Raw genomic sequence first — 13,447 nt, forward strand, 5'->3', positions numbered from 1 at the left:
AGCACAGCTGAAATCTTAGCACACAGTAGAAGAAGAGGAAGTGCTGTGACGTCATAAGAGCGAACTATTTGACGAAGATCATTTGTAAACAAGAACCTCGTAGTAATTTAGAGTTGAATTTATTGTTTTATTAGGTTTGTGGCGAAACATTTCAACTTTCCAGGACCACACAATCATATACAGGAAGATCCGCAGTGTTAGTTAAAGTATTGTCGCCGCTGTGAACAACCAAGCATAGGTCAGGCTAGGGAGCTTATCGTCAGTCTGCCTGAAGTCAGTCTCAAGAAGTGAACAAGATGCAGGAGCTACAAGAGGAGAAAATTCTATTGGCGCAGATAATTAGATTAATTGAGGTGAGTGGTTTCTCTGTCAGGCTAGACAAGCCTCAGGTTAGCCTGGGCTTAACGGACTGCGCTATGATTTACAGCCTGAGCAAACGTAGACCGGCTATTGGTTGCGCAGCCTGTATCTCGATAAATAACACGTACTTGCAAAATATCATAGAAAATAACCAACTCTTCATCCAGAAATACCCCTGACAAGGCACTTACCTGACTGAATTATGACAAAATATTAACCTTCTTTTGAAGAGGTTGAGGGGGTGAAGCCCCCCACCAAGTCAGGGCAGGGCACGGCGACCTAAGTTAGGTTAGGAAGATAAGATTTGGTTAGGTCAGGACCTTTTTGAATATTCATTTACCCTACTGCATGTTTATGGAAATTACGCCAAAATAAACTGTTTGTAAATGTTCATATTTCTGCGCAATTTGAAAGCCCCCAGGACAGTCATGTGGCACATTACTCCCTAGTGTATGTCTAAGGTATATTAAATCAGGTAGCATGTGGAGGTGTTAAGAATCAGTCAGCAGTAAAATGTAAGTCTGGATTAGCCTAGATTATTCCTAAGATAAGAGGCCTACTTCTGTAGCAAATGTAGTTTCCAAGACATTGTTATGACAGACAAATTTTCTCTTTTTACATAATGTCAAAATTTGGTAATTTTTTGTGTTAAGACAGGGTATTTTTCACTGTTTATGGTCTTCTATGTACATATTCTTTTTTTTTTATAGAATTTCAGCATTTACAGTTAATGAATAATGAATGCTTACGTGAGAGAGATGATTCACCTCCCAAATGCGTGCCTTAGAGTAGCCTAGCATTAAATGTAATTGTTCACATAGGTGCATAGAGCTAGGCAAGGAGAATGTAACTTCACTTAGCCGAGTAGAATGGAATAGAATATAAAATTTAGCCCAAAGGCCAAGTGCCAGGATTGAAAGGGAAACTGGGAGCAAAGAGTTTGAAAGGTGTAATAGGCGGAAAACCTTGCCGTTGCACTTTGAAACAGTTGTTAGGAAAGGGTGGAAAGTAAGATGGAAGAAAGACTATGAGCGGAATTACAGTAAAATGAGTGAAAGGGGCTTCAGCCAGGGCTGAAGGGACAATGCAAAGGACCTTAGAGAATTCCAACAGTGCATTGTGTGAGGTGCAGTGACGGTACTATTCCCCTATGGGATAGCTAAGTAGAACCTAGATGTAAGAGGATACATGATGAAAGGTGTGTGAGTGCATGGCATCCAGAATATTCAGCCAGATTTCCCAAGAACTAAAGAGAGGAAGATATTCAGAAAGAAACAAGCCAGAAACATAGCCTTTTCATTATGGTATCATTGAAGCTCTAAAAACAAGTTATATAGTGAGACTAAATTAAAATTGACAAATGAAAATGGGCCTAGGCTACCACCAAGTATAAGGGTTTAAGTTATGCTTGAGCTTTTAAAGTTTCACTCAGAAGGATGGCAGTTGTAAGACAAATGTAAGTTTTAGACAATTTATTGAATTGCCGCTGATTTGTCTGGTTTTTGAAAAATACAATTAAAGAATTATTTTGCAGAAACTCCATTATGATGCAGAGCTAGATTCGATGGAACCAGGGTGGATTCGTTCAGTCCTTGTTGAAGCTAGTCCTGCGAGGCACAACCTTTTGGTATGGGTATTGAGTCAGTTTTGCCCTTCAGATGCAGAAGATCTGCAGTCTTCTTTAAAACAAACACATTCTCAAAGTAAGTGTTAAACTGAGTTATGTATGTATGGTTACAGTGTGAACTTTTGTATGTATATATGTATTTGTTTATACAGTAGTCTATGCAGAAAATGTCTATTTTACCTGTCTTATTGTTTGGAAGACTATGATTCTGCAGATTGTGACTGAACAGACTAGGGAAACAATTAATTGTTTTTAAGTAAATACAAACCTTCAGTCTTTAACTACCGATGGTAGGAGGAAGCCCTGCCCACTCGTCAGTTTGCACTTCACTTTGCTTTCGGCCTCCATCGTGTTCAGACATCTTTGTGTGCTCTTTGACTGACTGCAATTTGCTTTTCTTTTTCTGTTCTGTGAAATATTATGTGATTGATTATTGTTGTTTGCTGATTGCATCATTATGCAAACCCCTAATTTGCAACCGCTTGGGGAGAGGAAACCTTAAATCTTAGGCGCTGTCCAAGGAAGGACAGGCCTTGCAGTCAGTTTCTCTCCTTCCTTGAGATTGACCAACACATTTGGTGAAGTTTGCTAGAAAAAAGAAGCGAGAGGAGAAAGTTTCTGCAGTATTATCAGAGTGCAATACTCCGGCGGTTGTCACCAAAGATTCTCTCTTCCACCTGCTGTTACCACTCCTAAGGGACCGGTTTCCCCTTCACCATCTCCTACTGCTCCCATGGTCTCCTTCCACTTTAAGGGCAAGTTGTCCTTGGAAGTGTGCTTCTCTTTAGGGTGAAAGTGGATTGCCTCACCTAACCTGACTTTTGTTCTGGGTGTTGTGGAGCTAGAGGGGCTCAGGGAGTTATGGCCCTCCTAGGCCTTCCAGGAAAGCCAAGTGTGTCTGGTTTGATCAATCATGTAAAGGCTTCCGAAGGCCTTACTACTGGTCCAATAACACTACTTGCTTATGGTAATTTGCTCTCAGGTGTTGCCATCCGCTTTGTCCTCACTTGGTGACATCCTCCTCACACCTTGCTGTCGAAGCCCAGCCTTGGCTGGAAGAAGAAGTTGAAGAAGAGTAGTAAGTCTTCATCTTCATCTTCATCAAGTTCTGTCACCTCCTCCCCTTCTACTTTCAAAGCTAGCAGGTGGAGGAAGAAGGTTGCTTCACCTGCAAGAAGTCCTGTAGGGCTACTAGCGGCCAGCCTTCCCCCACTGAGAAGGCTGTCGGGTCTCTTGTTAGTGGTACTCCCAGTACTGCGGCTCCTGGTCTACAGATCCAGGCCTGTCTGCCAGCAAGGGCCCAGCACGAGAAAATGTGTAGAGAGTGGGCAGGTGCTCACTCATCCCCTTCCTGTTCTCTGAAGAGAGCAGTGCAAGGGTCCCCGAACAGTGACGCTGGCCTACCGGCCGGCTCACCTAAGCAAGGCAAGAGGAAGTCCCCCACCTAGTGTTTTGCTCCGTTAGAGGCTTCAGCTTCTAAGAAGACTTTAGCACGTCCCCGGGACAGCTCCCGGTCAAGTAATTGGGAATGCTCTCCCTAACCCGTGCAGACGTCGTCACTGCGGGTTGACAACCACCCGCAGCCTTACTCACCTGTCGGGACTTCGGCCTCCGTCAGGCTGGGCATGGTTGCTAGGGATCTCTCACCTGTCCTGCCCACCTTGGGATTTTCTGGGATGATTGATATATATAACAGTGTAAAAACACCCCAAAATAACTTCAGTGAAATAATGAGGAGAAATTACAAGATACGAGAAAACCTTGCACTTTCTCCCCAAAAAAATAATTGCCAAGAAAACTGTTTGTGATAAAGATATATTACCCAGATGAATTATGTAATTTTTGCAATGTAAAAGTTGTAATTATACCAAGGAAAATATGAAAAAATGAATCACAAAGTAACATCATGTTTTTCGTAAAATAAACGGCACCCAGTCAAGTGTTCATGCCCCCTCCCCCCTCTCTCTCTCTCTCTCTCTCTCTCTCTCTCTCTCTCTCTCTCTCTCTCTCTCTCTCTCTCTCTCTCTCTCTCTCTCTCTCTCTCTCTCTCTCTCTCTCTCATGTGCATGCAGAAAAAGATAAGCAATGTAATTATAGAATAAGAATCTAAAGCTATACAAAAATAAATATGCCTGTTACACATGTATAAAAAAATATTCTCTCTCTCTCTCTCTCTCTCTCTCTCTCTCTCTCTCTCTCTCTCTCTCTCTCTCTCTCTCTCTCTCTCTCTCTTTTGCAGGAAAAAGATAAATGGTGTAGTTATAGAATAAAAATCTAAGACTAGACAAAATAAATAAACATACATTTTCCTATGTATATAAAATAACTGGAACATTCTGTAAAAATTGTAATACGATATGATAACAAATGATAAGGAAGTTGCTGTATAAAAATACATTAATTGTCACAAAACCATGGTAGACTTTGGGTATAGTGTGGGCTACGCTACCATTGCCATATATGCATATATTGTACTGTATACCCTAGTATTGGCTAGACTAATTTCAAGTTGTGTTTTTTCAAGAAATGATGGGCTTTTTGTAACCTAACCCCATTGTAAATGGGGGGAAATACCTGTATATACAAATTCAAATCATAGGACTCTGTTTGCAACATTTTAAATCATTTTGGTTATTAACACTATTTTGACATCCTTTAATTTACATGAATTGATTTTATTTTAATATATCTTTTTTTATTTTTTTTTAGAGATCTTGCAAAGTTTTTCATCACTTGGAATCTGTAAAGTAGGAGACTCAAGTTTAATTGAGGTAAGTTTTAAGTTTTGACAATACAAATTTCAGTAATTGGATAAATACTCTAGTATATGTTATTTTGTTGGAGTTTACCTGTTGTAAATCCTTTGGAGATAATTGTAGTTAATAATTTTTTTGTCTGTAAAGTAAAAGGTAGGACAACATTTCTCATTACAGAGCACTTTACAGGTTAGCCAACTGTTGTGGATTATAGCTGCGTTAGAGGAGAGGAAAAAACAATATGAATGATCAGTGCTGACAAAATGAAGTTTATACTGTTGTATACCATAATTGAAAATGTGAGGACCTTGTTGAGATAACCCTCAACCCTGTCACAGTGAAACTGCTCATTATTTATTTTTAGGTCTGTCTCTGATTCTCTCCATAAGAATGAGCACTTGTTTTCCTTTGTAAAGTGCGTTGATCTCCTTGCATTCTTCACCATTGTGAACAGTGATTTGGGCCTTTGATTTTTAACTGCAGCTGCTTTTCCTAGTTGCTGTATGTATACGGTTGTTATTACTTTCACATTTAGGTCTCCTGATTATTTTGTGTCCATTTTTTGTTAGGACTAAATGGCACATGTCCTCTGATCAATACTGTACCCTTAATTCTTGTTGGGTAATTTCTATAGACTTTTAAGTCTTTCTTTCAGTGGATCTGCTGCTTCCATTGGAGACTGATTGGACTGTTTCCATTCATATAATTTTTTTTATTTTTCATACAGGTTTGAGCCGTGCAAGGGCAGAGGCTTGTCTGTTCTAAGTGTCCTCTTATCACAAAAAACAAGACAGTGTCGTTTTAAGTGGGAAACTTTATGCGTTCTCTTGTCTTTTGAACAGGGAACAGCACCACCACTAGAACAGCTTAAGTTTTGGCGAGGTTGTTTAGATAAAGTGTGGCAGGTTCATCATGTGACTGGTCATGGTCATCTTCAGAAGGATTCCCTCATTAGTGATAGGTTTTTAGACCACCTTGCTAACTCAAAACACCTAAGTGTGATTCAGAAGGTTAGTACAGTATATTCATTCATTGGTAAAAGCAATATGTTTTCAAGCCTTTCATGCTAAATTATGCCATAACATTTATTGTTTGTTAACATTGGCTGTTGAAAGATGTGTCAGTGTGGATTAGGATATAGGAACAGTCACCAGATGATTTTGAATGTGTCTTGAACTTTCAACACTTTGCATTAACAAAACCAGTGAAAAGTGCAACTGCAGTATGGTATCTTAATAAGTTGTAAAACAAATTCTGTGTAATTTATGAAACTTGGTAGCAACAAGACATGAAAAATTTGGAGAGATTTATCTTCCATGTAATGATAAAGAAGTAAAGTGACTGTCAGATGAAACAGGTGATTTATCAGTATTCACTGGTCTCAGTTCTTGGAAGGTCAGGCCGAACCTAAAATTTAAAATGACCTTATTAAAATGGAATGACTGCTGACTGAGACATGTAAATTTTTTTTGTTGGGCTCTTAGCAACATTGTTCACCTCCTCTTTGTTGTAAAGAAAAGACAAAAGATATAACTAAATTCTTCATTGTATTAATTTTCAGTATTTCTCAAAGAATACAGTCAAGTTATAGTAGAATTTGCAATAATTGAATATTCCTGTAGTAACTGGTTAACTTGGCAGGATACTGGAGCTAATGTGATTCCTGGACATCTTCGGGAAAAGTACAGAGCAAATTACAAGTATGTAAAAAGTATTCCTTATGATGAGATACTGTTGGAAGCAGAAGAAAAACTCAGAGAATTACATAATCGTTGTAGCAGTGTTGACAAGGTAAATATTTATATTTTAGTTCTTTACACCTTTGCATTGTAAAATATTTAGCATTCTTTTTTATACAAAATTATTTTAATATGCCTTGTTTTAATTTTGCTACATCATTATACAGTAGACCCTTTCCATCTGTGATCCACACTCCTTTCCCCCAAGATAGTCCTGAATATTCTTCTTCTTTGTATTATTATTATTTTTTATAGATATTATTATTATTGTTATTTCATTAAAAATTTAGCTACATCAGCAGGGTTTATTTTATGGTAGTTTCTGTATTTTTCTAACAATTCCTTTTTTTGTAGGGGAAAGATCCCTTTATATACAAATATGTATACGAACAAGAGATTTAAACTATGGTTGGTAATATTTGGCTGCATTCCAACATAGTTTTGGATGTCTCCAGTCTCAAAACAGGATTGTAGTTTGGTCCTGACAGCCATCTGGAAAGGCGGCTGGATGATTTCTGTTGATGTGTAAGATGCATACTTCCACATCCCGCTCCATCCTCAGTTGAGGAAGTATCTGCGCTTAGTCTTTGAATGGAAGGGTTTCCGATTCAAAACTGTGTTTTGGTTTGAGTATGGTGCCATAAGTATTCACTTAGGTTTTGGCACCATTAACGGGATGGAGTCATTTGCTAGGATGACTTGGATGACTGGTGAGGTCTCACCAACTTGTTTCAAGTGATCTTGAGTGCAAAAGATTGTTTTTGTGTCTAGCCTTAGTGCTGAACATTATGATCAAGTCTATGCGTCTTTTTGCCCTAGTCAATTGCCTACCTGGCGATGAAGATTGGCTCTCTCTTTTCAAGATTTTCAAATTGAGAGATGAGTAGACAATTTTTCTTCACTGGTGAAAGAATTTTGACCCTTAGAAAAGCCTCTAGCCAAGAAATGGCTCTCTTCTGGGCCACACGGCCTCTTTAGGGACGTTTGTCAACATAGCCCATCTGCAGTCAATGCTTTCCTTCAAGAGTGGTCGAATCTGGACCTATATGCATTTTCTCCATTTGCAGTCTTGAGGAAAGTGCTCAACAAGTTATGAGCATTGGAGAACTTTTGGTGGCCGCAAAGGAAGTGGTTTCCCACGCGACCTCTCCTGGCAGTAGATTTTCCTTGCCTTCCATTCAGGAAAGATGTACTCAGACAGTCTCATCTGTGAAGATTCCATCAGCTCCTCCACATGCTTCAAGCTTCATTATGGAGACTGTCAACCATCTCATGTGAGCTTGAGACTTTTCAAGGGCAGCTAGGAATCAGTCTTTTAGTCTAGAAGGCCAACCAATATTAGATTGGTCATTTTATCGATCTGATGCTTGTCATGAGGGATTTTCATCGCTCGTACCTCTATACAGGTATTTCCCCAGTTATGATGGGGTTACATCACAAAAAGCCCATCTTTTCTTGAAAGAACGTAACTTGAAATTAGCCTAGTCTACACTATGGTTAAAGTACAATCTATACATATACAGTACGGTAGCCTAACCTTCACTATACCCATGGCCTACCATGGTTTTGTGACCATTTATATATTTTTATACAGCAACTTCCTTATCAGTTGTTACCATATTCTGTTAGTGCCGTACACCAAATAAAAATGTGTAGGCTGTGTGTGAACTGTAGACCTAGGCTAGCCCAGGTGTTACACTCAAAGTAACCATTTGCAAAAGTCAAATAGGCTATTACAGTTGTATTTAACATAAAGATAATGGTAATGAACCTGTTATTTTACTTACAGAATTCATTTATACTGTATTTATTGTACAGTATATTGATATATTATCATCATAGTATGTATAAAAAAAAAAATTGTCCCACCCGTGGCAAAAAAGTGATTCTCAGAATCAGCAGATTCAGCCTACTACCGAAAGAATTGGGAAAATAATTTTTTTAGTTGCTAAAAGAAACGAATGTATTAATGGAATTATTATTTTTTAACATAATTGTAAAAACAGGAATACAAAGGTAAACTAACACACTTTATCTTAAATACAATTTGTCAAAATCACAAAACAGCTGTTTGCTGCTGATTCGTTTGTCTACCAATGTAAACTCTCTCTCTCTCTCTCTCATAGTTTCCTGTAGTGGGGATTAGTGCCTTATCCAACATACTACCTCTCATTATATCAATGACTTGTAATTTTGGACATTTAAAAAGAAAGCATTGACATGGTCTTATATTCAGTTGTAAAAGTAGGCTGTACAGCATTTTTCATATTCTCTGTTTCATAATATCATTGTTTTTCCTTTGTCTGAACAGCAGAGGATCTGTTACATTACAGTATTACATATTTAAATTTTTTGCATTTTCTCTTGTGAAGCTTCTCTTTTGCTAACCTTTTCTTTGGTGTGACTACCAGTTGTTCAATAATTTTGGTAATACTGTATATATTTATTGTTTTGTACCAAAATTTATGCAAATATACATGATGTGTTTTCAAACAAAAGAATATTGGAAGTGAGAACCGCTGCAAATTTACCAAATCTTGGCTTAAAGTCCATGACTCCTTTATAGCTGGCCAGATTTATTGAGCGTATACAAATAAAATACATGTATACTGTATGTGGGTAAAAACTTGTTAGAATTATTGTTTTTTTGCATTCTCTACACTGAATGATTATAGAGTAGTTTAGAAGTAAAATTATACATTCGTCTGCATTGGTATTTCAGATGAACATAATTTTCACATGATGCATTTGTCTGCCTCTTCTTTCAAGTTGAGGTAATTTTCATGTAAATTACTCTAATTTATTTCAGGTTTATATCAAGTCTGTCAATTGTTTTATTTTTACTTTTATTGTCTTCTAACTATTTTATTTCCCATCCTTACGTAGAAATGGAAGAATTCACCACTAATTACCAGAGACATTGATGGAGCACAGCAACAGCAGGCATTGTGTGATTCCATATCTTGTTTAACAAAGCAACAAGACCTTTTTCAAGGTGTTTATTCCACATATATATCTCCTTGGACAAAATCATCTTCTCAGCTGGATTTACCAGATACGGGCCCGACAATTCATGAAGCAACGACAAAGCTATCTAATCTAACTGTGGTGAGTACTATTATTAGTAAGCTTCACGTTTATCAAATTTTCTGTTTTGAATAACTAACAGGTTCTTACATGGTTGATAAATTGATTATATATTATTTCATCCTATTTACTATGTCTAGTATCCCTGAAACATTGTGCAATGAAACTCAATCTAACTCATTCATGTACAAATAGATGTGAAGAAAGATTGTCATTTGCTTATTTGAGTGAATGGTGTAATCGGTGGGATATGAGGCTGAACTCCATTAAAACAGAAACACTGTTGATTAGCAGATAACATCTAATAAAAGTATCAGCAAATGCTGCATGAAAGTTAGGTATTATACGTAAGGCCTCATATATTATCTATAACAGTGATGAAATCATTGCAACTTACTTTAGGTCATTTGTCCTTCCTTTACTAGAATAATGTTCTCCAGTGTGGATGTTTGCTTCTGCCAGAGATATTTTTTTTTTTTTAGATAAAATGGTTCGTGGTGGTAGGTTTCTGTTTCCTAACATTAGCAGTTATGACTTGGACCATCAGGAGTGCTCCTCTTTGAGTCTGCCCACGCAGTTGTTTAGTGTAAACAAATAATACGCTACCATTTTTATTGTGAAACGAACATCAATCATGGCATGAAACTCCCGAGTCTTCTGCTATTGGTGATAAAGAGGAGGAAGACAATCACTCCTCAAGAGAGAAAGAAGATAATTGTCTAGAATGAAGGCACCATGTCCATAATGTTTATCGATTGGGAAATTAGGATCTCACAGTGATCTTGACCATGTTGAAGTATAAGAAGAGAATTAATGATGTGAAATCTTCGTCATCAGTTTCCACTGGTATCACAAAGAAAATAGTTGGGCTGAACAAGGAGGTGAATGTGGGCCAGATGTTCTAAACATGTTTAAGATAGGCTAGACTAGGCTGATGTAAGTGCTCAGAAGCATGTTTTAAGGTGAGCTAGGTTAGGCTGGGATGTAGGCTAATGTAAGTGTTCTAAGCATGTTTAAGGTAGGTTTGGTAGGATGTAGGCCATTGTAAGTATTCTAAGCATGATTAAGGTAGGCTAGGCTAGGTTATGATGTTCATTAGTGAAATGAAACCAGATATAAGGTTATTTTCAGCCTCTGATATTATTTTCAGTTAGTTATAGGTTTTTTTTAAACTAACTTGGGGAGCATCTGTGTACTACACTTACTCTAAGAAGGAACCATATTTGTAAATAAAATTCAGTCACTAAAAATAAACAGCAGCAGTTTCCATTTAGTTGGATTATGCCCATAGAGCCCAGTGACCCACCCTATAGTTGAAATTTTGAGTGCAATGAAATAATACCTGAAGAGCTCACTAGTTAGCTGCTATTATCTAGATTGTAATTGAGCAAAATTAATATAATGGCCTTGTAATTTTAATGAATGGATACCGTTTTCAAAACAGCATTATGGTTTCGAAGATACAAGTATTTTAACTCAAAATTGCACTCCTCAAATTCTTTTCATTTGGCACAATAAAAAAGTATAAGGACAAATGCAGGATTAATATACCATCTGCTCTGGTAGATATCTCATCTGTCTTATAGATACTAATTCACTTGGTTTGGCTGTTATTCAACATTATGCTGCTTCCTTTGACTGAGCTTAATGATATTATATAATTAATGTGGTCATTGAATCAAAATCCTTAATTCCTATAGTGTTGACCTTGACCAGGTGTAGTGGTAATATTGAAAATACATAAACAGTATTTGGATATAGGGTATGCAGGTAAAACAGTTCTTTATGTTTTGCGTTTACAAAACGAAAACTGCAAATATTTAAATTGTTCATATTATATTGTTATTAGTATATACTATATTAGTTTAACCAGACCATTGAGTCCCATTTTTCAACCATTTTTCAACTCACAGGGCTCACTCAAAAGATTTGTTCTTAAGTGTAAAATGATAAGGGAAAATGGAAAAAGGGAAAGTTTGAGAAGTTGAACAGCCAAATGAAAAGAGAACAGATGAAAAGTAAAATGTAGAAAGATATGCACTGGGGGCCTGCAGTGGTGTTGTAAGGGAACCTACAGTACCTCTGGTGATGTATAGGCAGTGTCTGCTTTCAGGGTTATACCAGTTGATAATTCAGATTTACTTTAACGTCTGAGAGGAGACTGGTGTTTTAGAAGAGTTTTTCCTTTCAGTTCTAAATGGCATCACATATTATACTTCAAAATGTATTGAGTTAATAATGATTCAATTATTACTGTTTCACATAGAAAGCATGTAGAATAAGCATGATCTCTGCCTCATCTCATTTATTTTGTAACGTAAAAACTACTGTAGTGTACTACCTGATAGTAGAAATATCATCTGTACTTATTTTTTAGGTTCTAAATTCCATGGAGGAAGTATCACAGAAGTGTTGGGAACTTACAGAGCAAGGAAAACAGATGACAAAACATAGAAACCGCCCTTCTACAATCATGTCAATGCTTCAGGACATTGTTACACTTGAGCAGAATCCAAAACCTATTGGCATTACAAAATCATAGGTAAATATCTCAGTCTTTATATATGATAAGATTTTTTTCTATTTTCAAGTAAATTATTTTTAAAGTGAAAAAATGTTCCATGAATGTATAGTACTGTGGGAACATCGTGAATTCAGGCACATTTTGAAAGGTAGACTGATATATACTTACAAATTATAAACCATTTATTTTTATAGATGCTTTTACCTGGTTAAGATATCGGAAATTGGCTAGACATTTTCCACTGTCCAGGGAGAGATCCGACTCTCTTTTGTCATATGCTTTCACCTTGAACTGGGCCTCTTCCTTGAATAAGTAGAAGACCAGATGAGGTCAGAACCTAGGTCAGCAAAAAGTTTATCTGTGATGTTGGAGGCCATTCCCAGAATGATATGTCTGCAGGAATGGAGACCGTTCCAAGAATGTGTGCAAATCTGGAAACCATTACCAGAATGATGCACTGTCAGTCTCAGAATAATACTCCTGAGAATGTGGTCCCAGACTAACACATTCAAGGAGACTAAACCAGAGAAGAGACCTTTGCTGAGAAAGACTGAACATGCCAAGAGTCAGGTAAACCAAAGATCAATTTTTTACATAAAACTAACGCACATCATACCAGAGGCCAGGATACCACTCAAGCCAAAGATTGTAGTCGCACCTAAGATTCTGATATGTCTGAGGATTAAGATAAGATACTGCATAACACCAAAAACTGTGATTCTGTTTGTGCTAAGACAAGAAGATAGGTCAGAACTAAGGCTGTTCTTAGGCTCAGGTATGCATTGGGAACTTGCCAAGTGAACTTACTCCAACCATCAAGTAAACACCTTTGGAACTGAGGTCAGACACCATCTTGTAAGTAGTAATGAGGAGAATTAGCCCACATTTAGCTTTTAAAATGAAAGATTAACCCACACCTCAAGCACTATACTGGAGGTGGTAGGCCACCCAGTATACTGTAGAGAGCTTGATAAGTGATAGTTTATTCATGTGTAATGGTGCTACTCTCATTGTTAGTGAGCATAGGTGTTCCAATTATGTATTAGTTTTTATTACATTGCCTTACCCAGTCACAGTGTTATCAAGTGCCAACATCATTTTTTTATCAGGACACTCCCATACAACGTAGGATGCATTTCTGCCAAGAGAATACATTTGTTAAGCACTTACACTATGAATGAGGATTAGGAAGATGCTCTTCCCTGCTGAAGCACATTTTGGATACTTTAAGATAATGAGATTGTACAGAAACAATGTTCCGGTGCCTTTATCAGTTGCTTCCTAAGCAGCTCTGTGGACATTGGTTTTTTAAGGAATGTAGATTGATTTATGTAAATTTGGTTATAAAGCCAAG

The 13,447-nt window shown here is 37.3% G+C and overlaps 1 protein-coding gene across 2 annotated transcripts in view; it reads left to right on the forward strand.

Moving 5' to 3' along the window:
* Positions 1 to 13,447, forward strand: part of LOC136844334 (uncharacterized) — a 24,614-nt gene continuing 11,167 nt past the window's right edge. The window contains exons 1-7 of one of the 2 annotated variants that reach the window (XM_067113323.1): positions 1 to 353; positions 1,895 to 2,063; positions 4,697 to 4,758; positions 5,586 to 5,753; positions 6,385 to 6,534; positions 9,369 to 9,590; positions 11,947 to 12,111. In XM_067113323.1, coding sequence (XP_066969424.1) covers positions 297 to 353; positions 1,895 to 2,063; positions 4,697 to 4,758; positions 5,586 to 5,753; positions 6,385 to 6,534; positions 9,369 to 9,590; positions 11,947 to 12,111 — 993 coding nt within the window. In that variant the 5' untranslated portion in view covers positions 1 to 296. The remainder of the gene's footprint in view (positions 354 to 1,894; positions 2,064 to 4,696; positions 4,759 to 5,585; positions 5,754 to 6,384; positions 6,535 to 9,368; positions 9,591 to 11,946; positions 12,112 to 13,447) is intronic. The other variant, XM_067113322.1, reaches the window with a different exon arrangement.

The sequence above is a fragment of the Macrobrachium rosenbergii genome, chromosome 12 (genome assembly GCF_040412425.1).
Source record: "Macrobrachium rosenbergii isolate ZJJX-2024 chromosome 12, ASM4041242v1, whole genome shotgun sequence".
Classification (NCBI taxonomy): Eukaryota; Metazoa; Arthropoda; class Malacostraca; order Decapoda; family Palaemonidae; genus Macrobrachium; species Macrobrachium rosenbergii.